This window comes from Sinohyriopsis cumingii, chromosome 7 (assembly GCF_028554795.1).
Source record: "Sinohyriopsis cumingii isolate HCF-2022 chromosome 7, ASM2855479v2, whole genome shotgun sequence".
NCBI classification, from domain to species: domain Eukaryota; kingdom Metazoa; phylum Mollusca; class Bivalvia; order Unionida; family Unionidae; genus Sinohyriopsis; species Sinohyriopsis cumingii.
This window is the reverse complement of record NC_142967.1, coordinates 96,943,643-96,969,930: the sequence shown is the minus strand read 5'-3', so window position 1 is coordinate 96,969,930 and position 26,288 is coordinate 96,943,643. Positions and strand designations below refer to the sequence as shown.

The 26,288-nt window shown below is 33.5% G+C and overlaps 1 protein-coding gene and 1 long non-coding RNA gene across 2 annotated transcripts; one reads left to right on the top strand and one right to left on the bottom strand.

Annotated features, from left to right (window-relative positions):
• Positions 1-929: 929 nt before the first annotated feature.
• Positions 930-9,488, bottom strand: LOC149795770 (uncharacterized). Its single transcript, XM_089965695.1, has one exon. The coding sequence runs from the start codon at positions 9,467-9,469 to the stop codon at positions 8,120-8,122; it is 1,350 nt and encodes a 449-aa protein (XP_089821821.1). The 5' UTR covers positions 9,470-9,488; the 3' UTR covers positions 930-8,119.
• Positions 1,522-22,933, top strand: LOC149795769 (uncharacterized). Its single transcript, XR_016422399.1, has 6 exons — positions 1,522-1,894; positions 10,583-10,698; positions 11,773-11,994; positions 15,986-16,118; positions 17,794-17,853; positions 19,184-22,933. It is a non-coding gene; the product is annotated as an uncharacterized LOC149795769 (long non-coding RNA).
• The last annotated feature ends 3,355 nt before the right edge of the window (positions 22,934-26,288 follow it).

Here is a 26,288-nt window from a genome sequence, read left to right as displayed (position 1 = left end):
TTCAGTATATGTTGGCCACTATATGTATGAAAATTAATCCATTTTAAATCTGTGTGAGTCCGCATGTAAGTATACTTGAGTATGTAAGTGACTGTTGTATAACTGGTTCATATGACGAGGACCACGTGACAGATGAGTCTTTCATGACCAAATGTGTTGTCCGCATTCACTACAGTTTATTGTAATAATAATAATAATAATAATTATTATTATTATTATTATTATTACGAAACGTGACAATTTATCAATGCAACATACAATAATTTTAAAACCCGAAGAAAACTCGAAATCTCATTGATACCACATTTTGATATCACATTCTCGATGAAGGAACACAAATATGTTTTAAATATTTGCTTTGAATTAAAGACTATTTAGATTTAGGATGTATGGGATCCAGCATTGACGGTTTACTAACTTGTCACGAAATATACAAAAAATGGGTTCTATTGTACTTGTAATCAAGTAGTACAAAATGTATTAGAATGTTTACCCGAGAATTCGCAATGTATTGTATTAAAAAAATGTAGCCGTGAAGACGAATCAAACAGTCGTAAAAATGTATTGTGGAAATTTGATTTAATAGAAAATGCACGTACAAGCAAGTTACTTTACAGAAAGAAAAAAGAAAGAAAGAAATCATAGTAGTAATTTTACAAAGAATTTCAATTTGAATATTTATTAGGTCTTTAAATCTCAACGCTAAAACTGAATTTACATTAAGTCTTTAAATCACAATATTATACATGAAAATAAACCTACATTTGAACCACATAACTACAAACGAATCTTCATTAGGTATATATGTGTGTGTGTGTGTGCGTGTGTGTGTGTGTGCGCGCGCGTGTATGTAACGCCATATCCGGACTGCATTATATTTTGGGTCCTCCTGTCTAGCTTTTGATTAGAAAGAATAATAGAAGACCGTATAGAATAAGCAATGAAAGCATTTATTTGTAAACTACCTTAAGTACAAGAACAGGTGAATATGCAATTACTGAATGTCCATATATTTACACATACGTAAAGGTTTAAGACTGAATACGAGACTTAGGTAAACCAGATAATCATGGGATACAAAAGTGCTCGAATTCATGGGAGAAGGTGCAATGGAGCTTCAAAGATAATTGTACCTTCTCCATAATAATTTATTTCATTTAGAATTCACGTTATGGAAGTACAAGAAAAGAGTTGTTCAAGTCGGGTTGTTCAATAAGGTGAAGGTGAAGTATGACCTTCAGGTGTTGAAGGTGGTGAATATCGTAAGGTGAAGGTGAAACGCGAGTTCCACCTTCTAATGAAGGTGAAGAGGGACGGTTTAGTAGCGACTTAACGTTAATGAAGTAATATTCTTATGTATCAGTTCCCGAGGGAACAATTTGTATGTTTTCCAGGATTATAATAATCGTAATGATCTCTAACCTTCACTTACATAGGTTAATTGCGGTGATAATTCGCCGAAGGTGAAATCAAATCAACCATTACGGTAGCAGGCGTCACCTCAAGAATAATAAATAAATTCTGGGAATTCACCGTAACGTTAAGCAAGCATATAAAATTTCATTCGGAAATAACCATTGCAACTTGACTATGCTTATCTAACATAGCTTGAGATATCATAGAATAGAAGAAATGAGTACAATGTCGCCCGATGCTTTAATTCCATCTGCTCCGAACGCTAAACAAGATAGCAGTGAAGCTTGCCAGTACACGTACGTGGTGCTATTTATAGAAAATGGTCATGTGACCAACAGCCAATCAGATTACACAGCGATTGCTGACCAAACGAGTGCAAATTGCGGATTAGTATGTATTCGCAGCGAGTGCACAGCAAAACATTGGAACTGTGGAATAAATTGACCATGTCCTGGTTGAATTATATACATGATACAAGGTAATTTGATTATAATGTTATGACTAACACGTAAAATATGCACAAAATAATCATACAAGATTATCATACATACCGAATCTGTTTATCACATGGTGTCTAAACATCGTGAGTCAGCATGTCCTAATGCACAATGCAGGTAACAAAATTCATTTGCTAAAACGCTGAAAGACGTGTCCTAAATAAGCACATGATACATATTACGATAAATAAAGCACACCTATCATATAATATACGTTATTAAGTTATTGTATTGTAAATTCAGTACGTAACTGGGGCAATTATAATTATAACTGCCAGAACTGAAAAGGAAAATGGAAGAGTTTATGCCATTCAGGAGGAAACAAATGAAAGGGGTTATGATCTGTTCTAGAGGAAACTGGGTTCACGAAGGAGAAAAGGTTACAAAATATATCTTCACCCATTAAAAGAGTAATTATGTTAATAAAATGATGCCTATGTTAATAAGAGATGATGGGTCAAAGACACCAGCTCAAAAGGAAATTTCACAAGAAGCGATGAACAATTTTGAGCATTTGAATAAATAAAGGAAATAAGACTCCATCAATATAAATGAACTTTATAATAAATGTGGATATTCCAAAACTAGATAACTTGGATAAAGAAGCAATCAAAAGAATAACATCATAATATTATAAGGAAGCTTTAAAATGCTTGAAACAGACGACAGACAATAAAATCCAGATTCAGATGGGTATACCACTGAGCTTTTTCAAAAAAGTTGTTTTGAAAGATTTGTGTCATTTTCTTGTCAGATCAATAAAATATGGTTAAAATACAGACATTCATCGACACAGAAAGAGGGAATAATTTACTTGTATACCAAAAGCCGTGAAACCAAAGCAGTTGTTGTGTATATCTATATTATTTGCTTAAATTTTGACCATAATTGTGCATTGTACTTTAATATAATGTTCAGTTATAACCAGGATGTTTCCTTGACTAACTTTCATCTGTCATTGTAGGTTATAAATAGGTTGTGCATAAGCGTGATATATTCTAGAAACAGACCTGTTTGCAATTTGATTGGAATTTTCCATTACAATGACTAACATCTATGACAAGCAAAAATGTTTATAAAAATAGTGACTTGCTTAGCTAAATAACTGATTCATTATTGAAGATCAGTCTCTGGAACCCACTGGTTATAAAATTTTAGTTATGTTCAGATATAATTCGAGAGGAATTATTTATCAAAATTATTCATCGGAATTCCAAATTGCTCATAAGCTTTGGATTAATACATTGTTTTGGAATTATTGTGAACTCATTAAAAGACAGTTGGATTAAATAACTGTGGTGCGTCGGGACATTCAAGATTATTGAAATTCATTCGGAAAATTCTATTCTTTTGGACTTGTGATAGAACATTTAGGATTATTTGGGATCTAATTCCCATTACTGTAAATATGTGTAATTTCACTTTGTAACTTAAAGAAATAAACTGGTTGACCATTTTACCTTAAAAAAAAATTGTTTTTCTACTTTGTTGGGACACTATGGCCTTAAACTAAGTAACAGAAAAGAGCAAAAACCAACAAGGTTATTACAATTCAACAAATAACTATTTCCCAAGCATGTAAAGTGAAAATTAAAAAAAGTCTTCCAGTATTGTGATTCAAAATCCCAAATAGTCCTAAACGTTCTATCAGAAGTCTTAAAGTATAGAATTCCGAATGAAGTCCAGTGGCGTTCCGAATGAATTCCAATCTTGAATCGGTTGATGTGCCAATAGTCATAAATGTGCTTACGTGCCAACAGTCATATACACTAAAATTATAATATAATCCAGAATGCACTTGAATGCATTCACAATAATTCCAAAAACTGACTTTGTCCTAAACTTTATGAGCGATTTGTAATTCCAATAAATGATTTAAACAAATGAAACCTCTCAAGTTAGAACTGAACAAAATTAAAAGACTGATTTTACTTCAGTAACCATAATATAAAAACCTAAGAAGCAACAAGAAGACGAGAATGAGGGTCAAAAGGTCATTTCCAGAACATTCTAAATTGTGAACAAGGTCAGGTCTTTCATTTATATTTTAGTAAAGAATATGGCATACAAAGTTAAAATATTTTGCAAGGAACATACAGTATTGTGAATTAAATCCTAAATAATTATAAATGTTTTATCACAAGTCCAGAAGTAGAGAATATTCCGAACTATTTCCATGTCTTTAAAATGCTGATGTAGCAATAGTCTTCAATAAGCTGATGTACCAATAGTCCTGATGTATCCCAACCATATAATCGAGAATAATTTTGATTTAATTCACAATAATCCCAAAGTAGTTTTTAGTCCATAATATTAATGCATGCTTTGCAATTCCAATGAATAATTTAAATATATGATTCCTCTCAAATTATATCTGAATACAACAAAAACCTCTGATAATATATTCCCAGTCCCTTATATAAAGACTTCACCTGATCTATGTCACTACAAAATGCCCATGATGTGGGCCATTCTCATAAATTCATAAATTATTTTGCTTCCGGACAATACCAAACTGGTAAACAAGGTCAGGCTTTTAATTTAAATTCAAGTAAACATCATGACAAAAATCAGGTGGAAAATAGAATTTTCCGGGGTAAAAATCAAGGTCCTGAACTCAAATGCAAGTAAACGTGTTGTTTACAAACGATCATTACCTTTAAGTATTATCTACAATCATGGACAAAAGTTAGCTTTTTGTTGTTGTTGTTCTTGTAGGGTTTAACGCCATTTTTCAGCACATGATAGGCTATACATGGCGGCCAGTATTAATGGTGGAGGAAGAACCCGGGAAAAGCCTGGAAAGAACCACTGACCTTCGAGAAGCTACTGGCAATCTTACTCACATACCCACATTGGCTGAATCCTCCGAGACTCGAACCTATGCAGACAGAGGTGAGATGGCAGTGATCCATAACGGAGAGAGCTTTAGACCACTCGGCCACTCTGGGCCCCCAAAAGTTAGCTATGTAATATGTTGTTTACAAATGACCAATGTAATATGTTGTTTACAAATGACCCTTACAATCTACGCTCATTTATAAAAGTTAAACACTCATCATAGACATACATAACATCTCGCTCTCTGTAGCAATAACAGTAACTCCCAAAATGCATCACCTGACTCAGATATATAGTTCTCCCCTCCATAAATGACAACTCACATTTATATACAATTGTATTTTACGCAGAGGTTAACGACAATAAAGAAATGTTAAAAATGGGCTTTAAAAATATGTATCAGGTAGGAATCCAAAACAATATTTAATATTGGAATCACCGAGGCGTTTAATACAGCTGCCATTCCTACTGGTGCTAGACTACTGTTACACCATATAACAATCATAATCCTTATTTTTTGTTATATTTTATCAAAATTCATTTTATCATACCTTCTGAATTACTTGGGAACACTGTGCTTTGTATTTTGCTGTGTCCATTGCAGTCAACATCCAAGTTGCAACATTTTAGCGCTGAATGTTCTTCTACCAGTTAAAATAGCGTTTTTTGTAATTTTAATTCAAAGTAAAATAAAATAGGGACAATTTTTAAAACCTGTAAAGCCCCATCTACTGCAGAGAGGGTACCGTGAATTATTAATATTATGTCGTCCCTCAAATTGTGATATTAAATATTCAGTATTGTCAATTTCTAATCTATTACCACCTATATATGTTTAGCTTTCTTAAAATATTTATGCACATGACAAATATAGATATGGGATATTGATTCACCTTGTCTGCATCATCTACTAATATTAAACAATTGACAGAGATGTTCATTTTAATGGCTGCTTCTGTGATATCTTGATAAAAGTTTCTAATCCAATGTTGCATCATTGGATTGATTTTAAAAAGGAAAGAATTGTCGGTAATAATCTCAAAAAAATATAACACAAATTTGATTTCTAGGTCAATAAATAATAATTCGGGGATATTTTTCTCGTGAGTATGATGTATCAGATAATACATTAATGATTATTCTTTTCTTCCATAGTATATTTTCCTTTTCAAATCCTGTTTGATTTTCTGTAATCAGAAAGTAGAATACACATCTGATTCTATATGTAATACAGCATGTTTACATGCTACATTGGTGGGTGGGGGGTATATTTTATGCCAATTTTACATACATGTACTGATTTGATTTATTCTCTTTAGGTAAACTTCTAAATAAGTCTAAGTAATTCAAACAATTTCCCATTATCATACAATGTTTCACAAGATAAATCATTAACCAAACTCGGGACTCATATTATTTCTCATTTTCATCAAACTTGCAAAAATTTCTTCATATGTGATTTAACTTTATTATTGATGTGTCCAATTTGGGTGTTATTGGTTCACTTTGTCCTCAAGTAATGTCAAAAGCTTCATAAAGAAATTGATTTTCTTTTTAAAGTTGGATGTACCGGTAGTTGCATAAACGCATAATGCGACTGTAGATCAGGGTCTTCTTCCCTGCAACAAACAGTTTGCAATCAACTGTACAACTGTTGTTCTTACCCATACAAAAACAGTTTGCAATCAAACTGTACAACTGCCTTTCTATTCCTTACAAAACAGCTGTTAGTAACTTTACAACCGTCTATCTTACCTTTGCAAAAACAGTTTGCAATCAACTGTACAGCTATCATTTTTACTCCAGGTAATTATCTACAATGAAACCTTGAGGGTTGTATGTCATTCTGGACCAAAAGTCCGACTGAAGGACTAAATACTGCTTTTAAAAGGAAGAACACACTGCCATTCTGCTAAATGTCATAATATGGCACAACAGGTGTAATTTAAGTAATCTAATTTAAAGGTATATGTCTTTGTAATACGTTATTGAACATGATTATATCACTGACAATCCACCCCTTGTATTCCATATAAATTTGTTACCCATAAAAATAATGTATACATGTATCGAGGATTTAATACGTTGGATATTAATTATCGAATCCCACTTAATTCAGTTCAATATCACCATCATAACCATATGCACACATGGGAGAGTTAACTAAGTTCACTCTGAAAAAGCATACATTATGACACAGAGAGCTATGATAATTATAAGGTACACATTATGACACAGAGAGCTATGATAATTATAAGGTACACATTATGACACAGAGAGCTATGATAATTATAAGGTACACATTATGACACAGAGAACTATGATAATTATAAGGTACACATTATGACACAGAGAGCTATGATAATTATAATGTACACATTGTGACACAGAGAGCTATGATAATTATAAGGCATACAATGCGACATAGAAAACCATAATAAGGCATACATTGTGACACAGAAAGCCATAATAAGGCACATATTGTGACGGAGAGCCATGATAAGGCATACATTGTGACACAGAGAGCCATGATAAAGGATACATTGGGACACAAAGAGCCATGATAAGGCATACATTGGGACACAGAAAGCTATGATAATTATAAGGTACACATTGGGACACAAAGATCCATGATAAGAAATACATTGTGACACAGAGAGCTATGATAATTATGAGGCATACAATGCGACATAGAGAACCATAATAAGGCATACATTGTGACACAGAAAGCCATAATAAGGCACATATTGTGACAGAGCCGTGATAAGGCATACATTGTGACACAGAGAGCAATGATAAAGGATACATTGGGACACAAAGAGCCATGATAAGGCATACATTGGGACACAAAGAACTATGATAAGGCATACATTGGGACACAAAGAGCCATAATAAGACATACTTTGAGACATAGAGAGCCATGATAAGGCATATATTGTGACGCAGATCCATGATAAGGTGCATATTGTGACACAGAGAACTATATTAAGGTATACATTGTGACACAGAGAGCCATAATAAGGCATACATTCTGACACAGAGAGCCATGATAAGGCATACATTCTGACACAGAGAGCCATAATAAGGCATACATTCTGACACAGAGAGCCATGATAAGGCATACATTGTGACACAGAGAGCCATAATAAGGCATACATTCTGACACAGCGCCATGATAAGGCAGCAATTCCATAATTATGCTTCCCAACATATTAATTTATTGTTTTAGGACTAGGCTAAATATCAAGCAATAACAAGAAAATAAGTATTATGGTCTTTTTAAAAGCCTGCATCACGTACAATTTAGAAGCAAAACAATAAACATATGCCATGCACGAGTGTCTCAACAAAATATGTTATCGCCTTTATAGTACATTTAATGTCCAGAAGAAACCAGAGTCAGTGTTGTTTAACTTTTTACTATACACAAATCCCATAGTATCAGTGTATATACATTGATCTTCGGTGGAATCTTGAACTATGACAAAACTGGACGGCTGGTCAGGCTCATCCGGTTCAATCTCGACTAGTCGCCATTTTCCTCTTTCTGATGGTTCTCCAGTTCTAGTGGTAAGCCACCACCATCCACTAGTTGCATGTTGGTGTGACCAAGGGATAGGGTGTATACTAAAAACGCTTCTTGCATCTTTAGAAGTTTTGCGAAATTGAAACACAGTATTCTCCATGTTTGTATTTTTAAAACAGCAGATGCGATTCAATCCAAGTATTCTATGTGAAGATAAGGTTGCGTTTTTATATTTCTCAGAGAATATCTGTAATGCCTTGTCGACAAATCTGATTGAGTCTTCCAGTAATTCATACTTATCTAAGAAGCTCTGAATGATTTTCCAATTATGGGCATTGTATTTAAGGTGCAATCTCAGTGTGTCTTTTCTAGGTTTTTGAAGAAAGCTAATAACATTGCATAAGCTTTTATCATTTTCTCTGTGTTGGTCCAGTACATTTTTCACGCTATTTGCATTTGGTGCGTTGTATGCAGATAGGACGGCAAAATGATACAAAAGCTTGAGCTCACGCAGAATCGACAGGGAACAATACAGTTCAACATATTTCAGAAAAACATCAAACTTGTCCGTACTGCACTTTTGGACCATATCTTTGACCTTGCTCCTAATAATACCAAGCTGCTTTGATCCCGAACCTTTTAAGCTGGACCCAAGTCCACAGAGAACATGTATTCTATCTGCCTCACTCAATTCATTTGCAGGTGGTATTCCTGTTAAATAGGCTACGGAATCCAAAAGCTCATTTTTTATTCCTTCACATTCGTGTTTCATATCGTCATCCAGAATGTGCTGTAAACCGTCCATAACCTTGGCAACCATATCCCGGTTTATCCCCGTTGTCCGAAATAGCGGTGGAAAAAACAGTATGACAACATTCAATATATTTCTAGCTTGAGCGGGTAGTACCTTTTGCATGATGGCATTGATCGTACCTGCAAATTGAATAATGATTAATATGATATCGTTTGAGTTTGACCCGCTCTTCATTTGTCCTGCAGTCTGTACTGCATTTGTGATATCCACATACAAATCTCTATCAGTTATTGAAATATGGCGTAGACACTGTAGCAATTCCAAACGGCAAGCCTCTGAAATAGGCACAGTTTTAAAATGTTCAACAACCGAATCCGTTAGTTTGGATGCAGTAGCCATATTATAAACACCTAACAAGTTATCACCAAAACACATGAATAGTACATACCCATTTCAACTCCGCGAGCCATTTCAAGGACACTGAGAAGTGTACAATACTGAAAGATCCCACTATAATGTAAATCAAACTGATAATGGCAAAATATAGAACTGGAAATTCCCCTGGAGAGGTCTGCTCTATGTACACGAATAATCTGCAAGTAGTATGAGGCGCCGTAGCGGACAAAAGCTGGTCCAATGTCGAGAAATCCAATATTACGTGTTGGATCAGATTGCATGTCCTTAAAGTTCCATTTTCTAGGTTGAGATTTTAGATTTTATATGTTGAATTATACAGTGGTGGTTTAAAGTTATATTTCCTATGTCGACGTTTTACAGTGTATATTTTGAATAACATAGCGGTGGTTGAAATTTCAAGCAAGAAGCAAGATCTGGAATGGAAAATTTTATGGTGCAGCTCATTTCAAGTTAAGCAGATATTGAAACATTTTAATGTTTCCGATTTATTTGATGAAATGTTAAAACTCTAATTGCAATTATGTAAAAGTGTCCAAGGAAAATATTACAGTACAGTACAAATGACAAAGTTAAGGTATTGAAACTGTCCAAGCAATTAAGATTATCTAATTAATTTAGCACCACTAGGGTAATTTTTTTCCTGTGTTTCTTTTTTGTGTTGTGTGCCCCATTCATCTCCCCCCCACAAAAAAAAAAAATATTAAGTGGGAGACACAGTACCCTCTGGTCTTGGAATCTTATGTGCCACAATGTTAATGCATACTGGATATGCAACACTGGTAATATAGGTGTGCTGAATGCTTGAAATCCCATTTGATTCATGTTCTTATTATCATTTCTGTAAATTGTAATGAGGTGGTCACATGATCCAAACATGGCTGACATTTTATTTCATGATAGACTGGAACTCATAAGTACTAAGAAATTATTAATCAGAGAAATATCAATGCTGTTAACAAATAGATAAAGAGGTATAACTTTTTACAAAATTCATTTAGTTTCTGTATCTAAAAAGTGTCAAAACTTCATAACAATTAATTGAATTGAGTTGATTGGGATGGAAATGCACAAGATCATTATATAAAAATTCTTCTTAATTATTTTATTAGTTTACACCCATTTTTTATTTAGCCAGACCAAGAACACATTATTCAAGGCTACAAAACCAGACTCAACAGCAAAGCGGTCAAGCACCAGCATTTGCAGTATGAACTTTCACTTATGGGCAGCACAGTGACATATGAATGGTAAAGACGAAAACTATTACTACACACTTCTCTTTATATTGTCAAAACTCTAGTGTTTATTTCTAAAGAAAAGTCCTTGCCTGATAATAATTTTAGCTGTACGTCCTGTATCTCCATTAAATTTGACAAATCTATTATTGCAATGCATATCATAGACTAAGCTCAGATTTACACCCCTATAATGGCAATATTTGCCTAGGTTTCCATACCTATTATACACTGAACAAGGAAAATTTCATAGATTGATACTATTCACAGGCACAGAGAGTTCTGTTCAAGTCTGGATATATTATTTAGACAGTGATACTATTCACAGGCACAGAGAGTTCTGTTCAAGTCTGGATATATTATTTAGACAGTGGTACTATTCACAGCACAGAAAGTTCTGTTCAAGTCTGGATATACTATTTAGACAGAGCTTTTATGTATTCTCTAAACAGTATTCCAGTTACAGTATCCTCCCAAGTGAAGGTACACAGTTTGTTGTAATAGTGATGTTCTTTCATTTATCTGTCTGTCAAGCCATAATATCATTACACAAGATGAAATGTAACTTTAGTTTTACTTTTGTCTGGAAACATCACACATTTTCGGGTTATTGTTATGATTGTATTATGTAAATACTCCCCTCAGCAAGTTCCAACAGCATCTTAGTAAGATCACAGTGCAGAATGGTTAATTCAGATTACTGTAAATTTACTATAAATGCCAGATAATGGTCAGTTAAACTTGTGTGGAATAATGTTCTTTGGAGCATCTATACAGAATAAGAAGTAACTCTTGATGATTTATTTTTTCCGAACATCAAAAATGTTCACGTTCTTGCATGAACAAGTTTTTGTGCTTGGATATGTTTATCATTATTTTACTAGATCCTACAAAAAGACAAAATCAGCTTTGGTAATTGATATCCATCATATACAATAACCAAGGTAGATAATAGGAATTCCATATTGTTATAATATACATGTAGTAATGAGGTTCTATTTTGTTGCTTAGTTTGGTCTACAAATCTGCAGTGGGGGCATACATCTTTTACAAATATAATGTTTTTTGGAACCTTTATATTTATAGGCAGCAGATTCATTTAAAATGTGGAAGTGGACCCTTTGTTAAGGATTTAGTGCTGATCCCAGATCCTAGGACAGAGCTAGTGCCAAGGCAGGGTGTCAAGCTCAAGCTGATCCAGGATGGTTTTTAGAAGCAAGGTGTCCAATTTTTGAAAGAATGGTCTTATGACCATATCCTTCAGAAAATGTGTAATGTCTTTCATGATAAATTGAAAGATTCCTGCAGGTAACTGTAAAAAAGTAAATGTTTTCCTAAACAGTATGATTTTGTCACTCAAGAATTTTATGAATACATGATTTATATTTTGGGAAACAACCCTTTGTGCTAATAAGACACAGTCTGTCAATACATGTTTCATCATTGGAGGTAATTTCTCTATATAACAGCTTGATTAGTTTGTGCACAGAATATCATGTCTAGCCAGGTGGTCTTTCTAAACAGGCTTTACTGTTAAATAATTTGCTGTCATGTTAAGACATCACTGCAGTAATGTTGTTCATCACAACAAAAGTTTAACATAAAATTTTGGTGGATTTGTTACAGTAACTGTACAGCTTTCTTTTTTGAATTGGTCTTTTGCTTAAAAATATTTTCAGTGTTGGATAGTTGTAAAGATGAAATGAACAGTATTAAAAATAGACAGCAGGGCAAAATCAACACATCACTGAGGCAGCCAGAAGAGGCTATTCATAATGGCTTCCATTTATTAAGGCTTTAATCCAAGGCCATGCATCGGCTTTTTTGTTGCTATTAAACAATTTTAATACTAAATTGTAAATATTCAGGAGCACTATTATGAGACATCCTGTACATTAATTTGGCTTTTCTCAAACAGATTCGGTCTTTAATAGGTAATATTTTTAACCTACCAGCTAAATTTTCCTTGTTTTTTTTTTGCATTGATATTAGCGCTAATGCTCTTTTTTGAAGATGTGCCAGCTTTGCTATGCTTTTATCATTTGAATTACCCCATACTGTATTACAGTAGTCTAAATAGGGTTGTATGTAACTGTTATAAAATAGTTTTCTGCGCCTTTCAGGGAGAAAATGTCTTATCCTACTGAGAAGCCATAAACTTGAATTGACTTTTTTACTGATATGTTTGTTATGTTCAGTCCATGATAGGTTATTATCTACCAGAACACCAAGTAGTCTATCATGACAGACCATTTGCAAATTTTTACCTTTCCATGTCAGATATAATTCATCACTATCAAGATTTGTCCTTTTTTGCTGTGTTGAGATAAGTAATATTTTAGTTTTACCAGTATTTACCACCATGACATTGCATGTACATCAGTTTTCCAGTAATGTTTAGGGCATTCTGTAAAGAAATTTCGAGTTCATGCTTTGTGTTTTGGATGTCTGACAATGTTGTGTCATCTGCATAGAGATCTGTACATGTAATTGAGTCTCTTAGTAAAAGTGGAAGGTCATTAATAAATAAAATGAATAGTAACGGACCTAGAATTGAGCCTTGTGGTACTCCATATCTAACTGTTCCAGGTTCCGACAGAACATTATTTATGTAAACATGTTGTGTTCTCTCACTTAAGTAAGAAGTAAACCATCTAATTGTTCTTTCATCACATTGGTAGATTTTCAGTTTCTTCAAAAGGATTTCATGATCCACCATGTCAAAAGCTTTCCTGAAATCTACAAATACAGATCATATTATTCTACCTTGGTCAAGTGCTTGAATCCATTTATCAGTTAGGGAGATCAATACAGTCTTACAGGAATGTTTCTGTCTAAAGCCTGATTGATTAGGGTGTAACAGCAAGTGTTTGGTTAAATATGACATGAATGAGTCATGGACATGTTTTTCAATCATATTTGACAAGTTTGGTAGTACTGAGATTGGTCAGTAGTTATCAGCATCATCCTTAGAACCAGATCTGTGAATAGGAGTTACTTCTGCAGTTTTCCATATTTTGGGGACAGATGAGGTTGCAATACTTAAATTGATTATGAATGTTATGCTATTGACAGTAGCAGAGGCAGAAGATTTAATGAGTCATGGACCAATCTGATCAAGTCCTGTAGCTTTCTTGGTATCAAGTTCACTGAGATATTTTTTAACAAAGTTTTTGGATGCTGGTGGGATAGAGAAACATACCTCCTTAGAGATTTTGCTGCTGCAGAACTTTTTCAGTTCATTAGAGTTGTTTTCTATCACTGGTTCTTTTAACTTTGTGGTAACTTGAGCTACATATTTCATCAAGCAGCAAGATGCTTAATTTTGTGTCAGAAATCAAGTCAGTATTTTGTTAAAATCAGTTGGTTGTGCAAATCATGTTGTTTTCCATTGATCTATAGTGAGGATCATCATTATGCACTGATAAGCACATTCTTGATGATGAGGCCACCAGACACCTCTTACAAAAATTTGGCAGTTTTATAAACATTTGTCAGTATTGTACATGACCCAGTTTTATTTGCAAAATACAATAATAATAAAATAATAATAATAATATTCCAGTTGGTTTGATAGAATATTACCATACCCAGCTATCATCACATGGAAATCATGTCGCAGACCTGCGTTACAAGCTTTAAGGGGTCATCTATTTAGTAGATATGCAAAAAATCTGGCAAAGCTTGACCCCTCCCTGTACACATGCATACTTTTTTACACACCCTACCTGCATATGTACGCTTGACATGCCCCCTCCCCCCATTCTATAGAATGGCCTATATTTAATCCACACAGAAACCATAAAGGATTAATATTAACGTGTTTAATAAAACACACTCCACTGATGTTGAATGTCTGTCAGCATCAAAGAAATAAGCTGCGTAACTCTAAACAATTTGTCTAGTGTCCGCTAAAATTCAAACGCCAATTGAACCCAGTTGAACAGGTTATGTATTAGACAAATTATTATCAAGGTTTCACCCCCCACCCCCACCATAACACACCTCCATTTCCTATGTGTACATACATTATCATATATTAGATATTCCTGATCAAGTTCAAAATGTCTGTATATTGCAGTAAATGCATTATATAAAGTGTATGAATGTTTCATATGGCATCCTTGTCAGTAATCCAATAAAGCTTGTGGATGATCAACACATTGAATAATAAACAGAAGTTGTGGACTAATAACCTTCAGTTACGAACTTGCTTCTTTGCATGGCCTATCTATACTCTAGTACATTATGTCTAACTTAATATTATGGTCAAAGCCTGAATTTGTACCTTGAATATCCATCTAATCTCGCTTCAGAGGTCTGACCTTGTACTGGTCATCATCTACATGAATAATATATCTTTTATCATATAGTTCTGGTAAGTATTGATGTTTGAAGTCAGTTAAACTTTTCTTAACAGAAGTTGCTGTTCAGTTTGTCCGTTAAATATGTATAACTTCCTACAGTAATTGTACAGATGATAGTAGTGGAAGAATTACATTATAGAAATGTCTGTATAGCTTTAAAATTAATCTGTTATCTGAAATAGCAATTTTGGATTTCTTTCTTTACCTAAAGATAAACATGACTGTATTGCACAGCCATAATTTTTTGTTATATATACCTTTTTAATGTTGACATGGTATTTTCCCAATACAATTCAGAGCACTAGATTAACTTTCCTTGCTCTCCATTGGATGCTAACATCTATGTTGACACATTCCTCTTTCCCACCATAATGGTACATACCTGCACCACCCCAAAACACCATGATCCAAGGGTAAGAATTATTAACCCCTTATAAACATGATGTGTCTGCCAGGTATGACTGACTGCATGTACATGTATCAGGTTTTGTAAAAAGGAAAGAAAAATGTCCCAGATTTGTTTGTTTCAGCAATCTTATGGAATAAGTAAGTACTGATGCCTTTTTCTGAAAAAGTGTTTGACATAGGCAAAGTGTATGACATAGGCAAACTAATGATCAAAGCTGCTTAATTCCCATGCAGCTATTCTCAAGATGTACTAATGGATGGCTATACAGGATGGGAGTTATCAGTATCCCAAACAATTTCTAAAATGTGTAGGAATAACGGCATATTAAATGGTTATAATGTTTGCTTGAAAATAGTACATTTTTCTTAATTGCTTTATTGGAATCATGATTTACAGTTGTGATCCGTTAGTGACTTTTAAACAATGGAATAGTTTTAAGACTCATTGTATGAATGAAATTTGAAAACTTGATTATTTCAACACTCGAATAGTAATTACAGAGAATATTTGGGGTTTTTTTCAGCTTAGAGCTTCTGCATTCTGTCCATCAGAGACTTCTACCACCATCTCTGGAGGCTGGCCAGGAGATGACCAGATATTTTATTACAAAGATATGCAAAGATACATCTGTTGGCCTTCTTTCAAATGGAAATGAGGTACATTTCTCTCTCTCTCATTGGATGTGTGATGCATATGTATTGGTGAGTTTATCTTCTTAGTTTTTGGCCATTACATTATGGAACCTAACTTTATTGATACTCTTTTGCTGTTAAATAATATACATACATACATACATACATACATACATACATACATACATACATGCATGCTTACATACATACATACATACATGCATGCTTACATACATACATACATACATACATGCATGCATGCATACATACATACATGCATGCATGCTTACATACATACATACATACATACATACATGCATGCTTACATACATGCATGGTTACATACATACATAGTACATACATGCTTACATACGTATATACATACATGTACATACATACCGCTCTGGTGGCCTAGTGGTAAGAGTGTCCGCCTCAGATGCGGGAGGTCATGGGTTCGATCCCCAGCCAAGTCATAGCAAAGACTTACAAAAATGGTACTAACAGCTACCTCACTGGGCGCTCAGTATTAAGAGGATAGTGTTAGGACTGGTCAGCCTGGTGTCAGGATAATGTGACTGGGTGGGTCATCATGCTACATGTCTGTGGCATGATGCCCCAGTGCTGGACATCACTATAAACTGCCGCACTGCAGACATCATAGCAGTATGACTGAAAAATTGTTAAAGCTACGTTTTAAAAAAAAATAAAAAAAATAAAATCCAAATACATACATACTTACATACATACACACACACACACATACATACTTACATACATACACCACCTCTGTCTGCGGCGGTTCGAGTCTAAGATTCAGCCAATGTGGGCATGTGAGAAAGCTTGCCAGTAGCTTCTTGTGGGTCGGTGGTTCTTTCCGGGGTTTTCCGGGTTCTTCCTCCACCATTAATACTGGCCGCCATGTATAGCCTATCGTGCTGAAAAATGGCGTTAAACCCCACAACAACAACAACAACATACATACACACACATACATACTTACATACATACACACATGCATACATACTGCTTTTGTATCAGATATAAACAGACCCACATATTCTCTTTAAAAAGAAAAAGACCCTACATGTCATTTGACTGTACAATTCACTGTCAGGTGATAATAATAATAATAATGATAATAATAATAAAAATCCTTCAGTTTCAGTCCTTGCCTCTTGTATAAAATACCTGATTAGCATGGATAGCAATAATTATGATTTCTGATGATTATGAAGACCATTGCATGTCACCTTATGACAGAATTTAAATGTCACATATTAAAATGATACAGTTAAAAGAAATGAAAATAAATTATGAAATCATACTATTTCATGCATAGATTAGGCAATTTTTTTAAAAAAATGAGTAAATTATAAGAATGAGTGTTACAGGAAATCAGCATCTAAAGCACATCATTTGATAGCTTGGTTAACAAAAAATTGTTTTAATCTGCTTTTATTAAGATTATTTTTATTTTTTTGCTATTAAGCTGATTAAACTTTTAGTTTAGTGGGGAAACAAATCATGAAAAAGATTAAAATATTTGTGGTATTATAAATGCTTGGTTGTTCAGTTATAGTTTATGCAAGGTAACATGATTGATTTGAAAGAATTACATTTCAGCTACTTATTAGGTGGTAAAAAATATCCCTTTGCTCTCAGATTTTCAAATAATGAACTTCTTTCTGTATATTTTCAGATTCCTGTATGATTTCAGATTCTGCAAAGTGTTTGTCATGACATTGGATACTTCACAGAGGTAAGGAAATATAATTTATTACTCAGTAAGGAAAGCAGAGTAAATAACTTCAAATGTATTTGTGGCAAAACGTGTTGAAATATTTGCTAGAAAACAAAATAAGATGGATGTGCTGTCCAAATTTGAACAATTGAAGAAGCAGGTAAGAAAGCCATGTGATCAGATTCACTCCAGCTTTTTGTCAGTTGATAATGTTTTTACAGGAATGTTTTGAATCTTGCAGTACTGTATAAATTTAATAAATGCTTATACTTTCTTTACCACAGAAATTTTATAATTATGAAAAAAGAAATTGAATTAATCATTTTAGAGAAAGTGGATGACTAACATATCAGTTTGAATATTAGTATATATGGATATTTATACAGTCCAGATAACAATGCCTCATTTAATTTGGTTTCCTTTTTAATGAACCAACATATGTTGAAGCACATTATTTTATTGTTACATCCACCTTTTTCTCTCTGTTCTTTTAATAACAGTTTGGTTTCTATATGGTAGATGATAATTGTTTCATATACCTTTTCCAAATTTAGTTTATGGGTTGCTGTTTTCCAATTATCGTGCACAGTTTGTTGATTTGCACATAGCCCTGTTGGTTATTGTGGTCAGAAGTCAAAGCAGTGTTGCACCTTGAGTGAACCCAGAGGACATTCTGTCACACAAAACTTACTGACCTTCTAACTTAACAAATAATCATACATATATGATTGCTATAGTGGAATGAGGTACAGAAAATGTCCCTTCAACAACACAACCAAGTTGCAACACAGCAGCTTCACTGTGTTTGTGATCTGAGAAGTGTACTTAATGCATATCCACAAAGCATTGTTGCTCCTGATACACTAATAACAGCATTGAAAAGGCAAAGGTAAGACTCACATCGTTGTCTCAAGTGGAATTTGAGTTCCTACATTTTATGCCATTTTATACTAAATATACCATCACCAGATTCTATTTATTGGTCATTTGATAATAGCCATTATGATTGGAGGAAAATGAAGATCAAGGTCATTGTGAACCACACATATAGTACAGCTCATAAAGTTTATGTATGCATTCTAAGTCAATTTTGTGGATATAGGTATCATTTTGGAGAATTTTATAACAAACACCTTTAAATAGCGTTTATTCACTTTATTTTGCACCTTGTTCATCAAAATTCCATTGTGTTGCAGAAATATTGCTTCTGAATATATATATATATATATATATATATATATATATATATATATATATATATAGAATCCAATAAAAAATTTGTTTCTGAAGGTGTAAAATTGAAATTGATTTTAGTATTCTTGATTTTTAATAAAATATATCCTTTCAGGTCTGATGTCCAGTCCAGTTCAACATCTTAAGAGCAGCCCTTTCCATGTGTAACTGAACAACTTCCTGAAGAATTAACTCCTAACCAGCAGAGTAACTTACATGCCCTATAAGAATGGAGCATATCCATTTGAAATTGTCTGTCATTATGTTATTTAAGGACACTTTAGGTTTTGTGCATAAATGTGAAGATAAGACGTGAACTGCATGTAATTTGGAAATTATGATACATTTATTGCAAATACTGTAGGGTTCAGAAAAACTTATTTCACACCTTGAAAACAAATCTATGTGCATTTTCTTCCTGTAAAATGCACCAGAATTCAACATCGCTTAATGTCCAGCATGTGTTAATTATCGATTACTTATGCCTATTAAACGTTTTTGTTCTTTACTGTAAAATGTCCCTGTGGAAGATGCCTTCATTTTCTTTTTTATACAAGTACCAAATGCAAACTTGATACTCAAATGGGTAAAAAGCATGAAAATATTTGGAAGTTTCACACAAATTTCATGATGGTATTCTCATTTAATTGACACTTTTCAGTACTCTAAGCAAGATTTTAATCTGTTGAATTTTGTTTCAAAACACTGAACACATCTTCACAGGACAGACCTGTAAGAAGTTATGAGCAATAGAATGTCAAAAGTATGATTTTTTTAATGCTCAGGCTGTGTTAAATTTGTCCCAGGTCATTGGCATTTTCAAGACTGTAATCTTATTGATACATTGTCATGCCAAATATTTCTTACTTCCATTTTCACAACAAATCTGTTGCTATCAGAAACAAGTATTTTCAATGTCTCTTCTGATTTATATTAGCTTTCACGCCACTCCAGTGGCCTAAGTGGTTAGAGTTTCCATCTCGAATATGAGAGGTCATGGGTACGAATCCTGGTCAAGTCATACTAAAGACTTACAAAAATGGTACTAGCAGCTGCCTCACTGGGCACTCAGCATTAAAAGTTAGTGTTAGTACTGGTCGGCCTGGTGTCGGGCTAAGTAACTGGGTGGGAAATGATGCCCCAGTGCTAAACATCACTATAAACTGCCACACTGCAGACACTATAGTGATGTGACTGAAATTTTGTAAAAAGCTGTGCTAAAATTCCAAGTCTCACACGCACAGAGCTTTCACATAAATGTGTGCCATAGTAATATATTTAAAAAAGACAATGACAAGACAGCTGTTGATTGGTCAAAATTTCTTGGGGGAGGTCACGACAGAAATGTTCATTCCTTTTGATTAATCATCTATCTTCCCTCTCCTATGTGCCTTTGAGTAGCACTCTCTCTAAATGACCATTTTATTCAAATGGATTGTTTAGGAGCAGGTTTGGTGGAAACTGCAGAGGTGGTTGGTATTTATTTTTCAAATGCAAGTTACCAACTTTTTTCTCATGAAAACTAATTATCTATACATACCTATGGAAACATATACTGTTTATTTTGCTTTATGCCTTGAAAATACTGGTGACTCAGGCAAGTATAACAGACTGACCAGATGAAATATCATATTTTTGACATTATCTCTCTTTTAACATCTGACATGCCCAACTCATGTGTTCCAGTCATATTGATTTGCTGAAGTTTGTTTTTGTTCACCATTACACATAAATGAGACCTAGATTATTGGAAGATGAGGCTATAAATGTGAATACTGTTAAGAATTTGAGGGCTAGATATGGAACAACAATTCCAGGTTTACAAAGATTGTAACCTTATTTAACCTTTTATCTTGTTATGTGTTTGATTATATCTATTTCTATGTATTAGATGCACTTGGAACCAGCTGTCTTTGCTACTTTGATTATTCTTTAGTATCAAGCCTTGTTGTTAATTTTTAAGTTGCATAGACAAAAGGTGTACTGTGTTGAGTTAAACGAGGATTGGGGTCAGTAATGGTTACATTTAACTTGTGTCAAACATGAGTGGATGGAAGAATGTTTCCCGAGATCTGACAAGTAAATGTTAAAAGAATTAAGCACACTTACTTACTACTTGCCTCTTCCTTGAGTGTTTAAGCAAAGAAAATCTCTTCCATTTATTTCTGTAATGATTACTTTCAAAATGCCATATTTTTTTAGGATTCATCTTGTAAGTCTTTTGCAGATGTTCATCTTTGTCTCCAAAATTCCAGAACCAATTTATTGTAAAAAAATATTCAATAAATTGTATTTTTATTACATCAAAATTGAAGGCTTATCTGACTTTATATTGGTTATAACATGATATTGTTTAGAAAGAAAGATTAGAATAATTTTCAGGCATACTTGTGGCAGACATACATACTTTATGAGGTTGCTCTAGCTAAAAAAAACTCCAAAATATTTTCCCCCTCGATCTTTTAAGAGCATGGTAATTTTCCTCCAAAAAGGGAACTTTAAAGTTATAAGTCTCAGGCAAAAGGACACCTTATTTTATCATGAATTGTTGGTTTTTAGGTAGTATCATTATTAGTATTATTGTTAAATATTGTCCTGAATTTTAAATTATTACTCTGTTTTCAGGTACATGAATGCATGCAATTGAAACAGTGAATAATAACATGAATTTATATTCTTTGGTTGGCCTGGATTATGTTTTTATTTTAGAGTAAATGAATTCCAGGTGAAATCTAATGTATACTCAATGTCGATTTACCATCAAATTATCCTAGAGAAGAAAAACTTGGGGATATATGTTTTTACTGTCTTTTTAATTTACTTGAAGAAATGTAAATATACCACAACATTTATTTAGTTCAAGGTACTATAAAATGTGCTTACACTTTAGACATGTTTGCAGATTCCCTTTTGAAGAGAAAACTGATGATCTACAAATTCAAGAAATTTTGACTCCATGTTAATTTTAGGTTTAAATTTTTAATCAGCACTTGGCATACTGTCTTAGGATTTATACGTGAAAAAATACCCAATAAATATGTAATAATGAGACTCCAATAAATCCAAAATAGTTAATAGTTATCCTTAATACCTTGAGCATAGATAAATATAAAGGTTCAGATAAATTAAATAAATAAGAATCTAATATATGCTTATATTTCCTAACCCCTTGATGATTTGTCTTCATACTTGGGTGAATTCTTATGAACTTAACACCATTTTGAGATATGAACTATCACTTCTTTGATATTTGTCACAGTTGTATAGAAAATTTGTGTTAAATGTTTTAAGATGGATGAATCATTATCAACTGAAGACAATTCTGCATCATGCTACCTCAACATTTTGACCTTCAGGTCAAGGTCATATTTTGGACTAATTGCTGTGTGCTCAAAATGCATGCCCAATTTTTCTCATGTTTAGTTCAGTTTGTCAATGATTATTTATCATATACATCCTACATGGTGTTTAGATGGATGTTGTTGAATGTAACATATTTAACAGATCCAGCAAGATTTATGCTGCACTGACTTCATTTTCATTTATGTTAGATTTAAGTCATTTTTCATTTCAGAGTCGTGCATCGAGCTGGTAGCTGAGTATGTTGTGTTCAGTGAACATGTCTGAAGTTTGGCTCACTACAAAACTTTATTAATGTATCCATGAAAATGGCACAATGACATGCAAGCTACTTTATTTGTACACTAGCTTTGCTATCTTCTGATGGCTTCATTCATTCCTATTTAAACATTTTGAAATGGCCTCAATACAACAAAGTAATCGCAGTCAATTATGTCATCATCCTATGACTTGCAGTTTCATAATTTGTGATGAAAACTGTTGTTATATATTAAATAATACAAGTGCCAAATCTTAAGTTTTTATTTTGTGTTAACACCACCCCATCCCCACCCCATTCATTTTTAGATGGTACATAGTATTTAACATGCCTGACAGTGTCTCTCCCATCATGTTCTTCCATCCCAAATTTATATCAGCCAATTAATTTCTGAAGTACACCATGAATTGAAACCAACTTTGCACTTAAGAACTTACATTTATAAAACAGGGTAAATTACACTGTATATATTTCTTACAAATTTCTTCAATTTTGCTAAGGTTTTTATGTTCTACCTAACAGTTGCTTAATGGGTTATTTGAACTAACCTTGATTGTAAACTGCTGTAAACAGATAAGTCCTTGTGAAACAAAATTCATTTGTGAAATCTTGCTACATTAGTGGAGGGGAGCAGGCATGTAGGTATTCATCACTTGTCTAAGAACATTTTTGTGGCTTTTGTACTCTGTTACAGTTGTCAATACCTATCAGTCATGTCCCCAAAACTCATAATTAGTACCAGTTATGAATCTGATTGCATTTTAACAGTTATGAAAGATTTCATGGATTGTAACCAAATGAGGTACAATCTTTATATTACAACTACTTAAAACTCAATTGTCAAAAGTTAGAATCTAATTTTAAAGGAGATATCACTCCTGTTTAGACTTGTGTTGCTAAATGTTTCCCTTTGATTGCATCATTTTGGTTGGGGTATTTCATATGGATGCAAGTATGTTATAACAGTGCATTTCTTCAAGCACTGTTTCAACATTGATCATGATCTAAATATGTAAAGAAAAAAATAATAGACTGCTATTATGATAAGTTTTTTTCAGAGGAAATGATAGTATCTTGTTAGAATGTGTTCATGATAAAGCCAATAATTGTGTAAGTACACTTTTTACATTTAAAAGATGGTTTATGCCATGATTACCATCATCATACAAAGGACCACACAGGGTCTGCAGGTGGTTTAATGCGTTTGGGGGTAGAAATACATTAATGAATGGCACCTGGACATTATTTTCAGTTTCAGTTTCTCCAATCAGTCCATTATGGTCTACATCAAAAGTCTCCACATTGATAGCATCATGGCCTAAATTGGCCAGGTGCAGGAGGACACCTTGCATCCAAAGGACAAGAGGATTGATGGCCCATTCAACTTAGTCTATGATAGTTCCATTGATTATAGATCTCATCTAAAGAGGGTTGAATTCGGGGCAGGAAAACAAAATGAAGGATGAAGATATCAACTTCATCCAAGCTGGAAAGAAGTCCCAAGTCTTCCATAAACGTGAAGCGTCTTTTGTAGTAGCTAGACAATACTTTATTTGTCTCTTCCCAAAGTCGCTCAATGCGCTGATTGTGGACACCCAGTCCTGTTATGAAACTTCTTCTGCCAACACCTTTCGTGTTAATGACAAAATGAGCTACATCAATATGTTCAACTCCCTCGTCTGCTCAAACTCCTGATGGCATGCCAAATACCCTTATACTCTCTTGAAAATAGCCAAGAACAGTCTGAGCCAAATTATTTGCTGAACACTTTAGGTAAATATGCAGCCATGAATTACAAAACACAAAGAAATATGCTTGTGGTTGGAATCCATGTACCTGAAATAAAAAGATGAAACTTAAATGTCAAATTATAAATTGGACAGTTTTCCTGGATAGTATCAACTATGTACAACAAAACAGTGAAAGAAATTAGGAAAGTATTACAGATATTTTCCACATAAATGAAGGAAGTAGCCAAATTAGACTTGCTTCCATGCTAAAGGGTCAAAGAAAAGCAGCATATGTAGAGGTTTGGATAATTAAGTTTATGTATGTTTAACATTAACTATGATTTGATTGCAACTTTCATATTAGAATTCATAACAATAGTCAGACAATAAAAGAATTGAAGATTGGTAAAAATATTTGAAGTACCAAGCATTTTACTGATTTCCTGCATTAGACTATAAGTGAATATAGTTTTTACTCTTTTCTCTTGCAACTTGTTGGAACAAATTTCCTAGAAAAGATATGCGAACAACTTTCATTAATATAGCCATTTGATGTTTAGTATAGCCCATGCACCAACAGCATGTCAGATGACAATTTTCGACTTCATGGGATACAAGTGAGAAAACCATTGTAACAAAATATGAAAATGACACTGAATTAAAAGACCGAAAATATCTGCAACTGATTGAAAAAAGGCCTCTTGCTTACTCCAAATCAAAAAGAATATCATACCTTCAGCTGAGCCAGTATGTGTTTGCCACTTTTCAGTAACTTACTCTACACTCCAAATAAGCTAGTTTTTATTACTCCTTGAAAATAACAAGTAATTCAAACACTATATTGAACACATAATCTATGCATATTGTCATGAAAGAAAATTCGTAATAAAAGTATTTAACCTTTTTTTTTTACTGGTTCTACATGAACATTTAAAATGTAAGCGACGTTAAATTGGACCAATGCAAGTCTGAAAATTGCACTTTCATCTTTCAAAATTTTAGAATCATCAGAAGGCATGTTCCAAGCCACATTCATGGTCCTACAGTTAATGTCAGGATCACAGCCTTGTTTTGTGCTTTCCATCACTTTGCCTTGTATATTTATTAAATTTGGAACCATTTGATATTAAGAGAGGACACCTGGCTCACTTGTACATTGTGACTAGAGTGCATAGTTACCACACTTTTGTCAAGGTTAAATATCCAACTTTATGTACACATGCTTTTTGTGTCTTTAAAAAGTTAAGGAACAACAAAATTCTACAATGAATTGGTACATGTTTTGTATTATGTTTAAGAACATACCATAGATGGTTAGGTACTGTGATAATGTAATTTCTCCGGCATATTGCTCTCCTCTGTCTCACTGCTCATCCAACAGGGTCAATAATTTGTAATCTGCAACATTCCATCACTGAACATGAATACCATGCCCTATAGGTAAAATATTAAATGAGATATATTTCACTATTTCATTATTTGTGTGCTTTGTTGAATAAAATTAAAATTTATTGTTATACTGCCAATATGTTCATGTATGTATGTACTTATGTATGTATGTATATATGTATGTATGTATGTATGCATTAATAACTTATGTCACACAAGTCCTTTTAGCCCCCACCCCCCCAAAGTGTGCTTCTAGTTGGTCGAACATCCTGTTGCTGACCATAGCAATTTTTCCCCTCAGGGTAAATTGTTTAAATAAAAAATCCTGAAACTGATTTGTGCATCTAACTGAGCCAGTTTTGCCCAGTATTTTAAGTGCTTAGTACATTATATATTCTAATCATTATAATATATATAATGTAAGAAAAATACATACCTATCCCAATTTTAAAACCAGTACAATAGAAAACACTTGTTTTTGC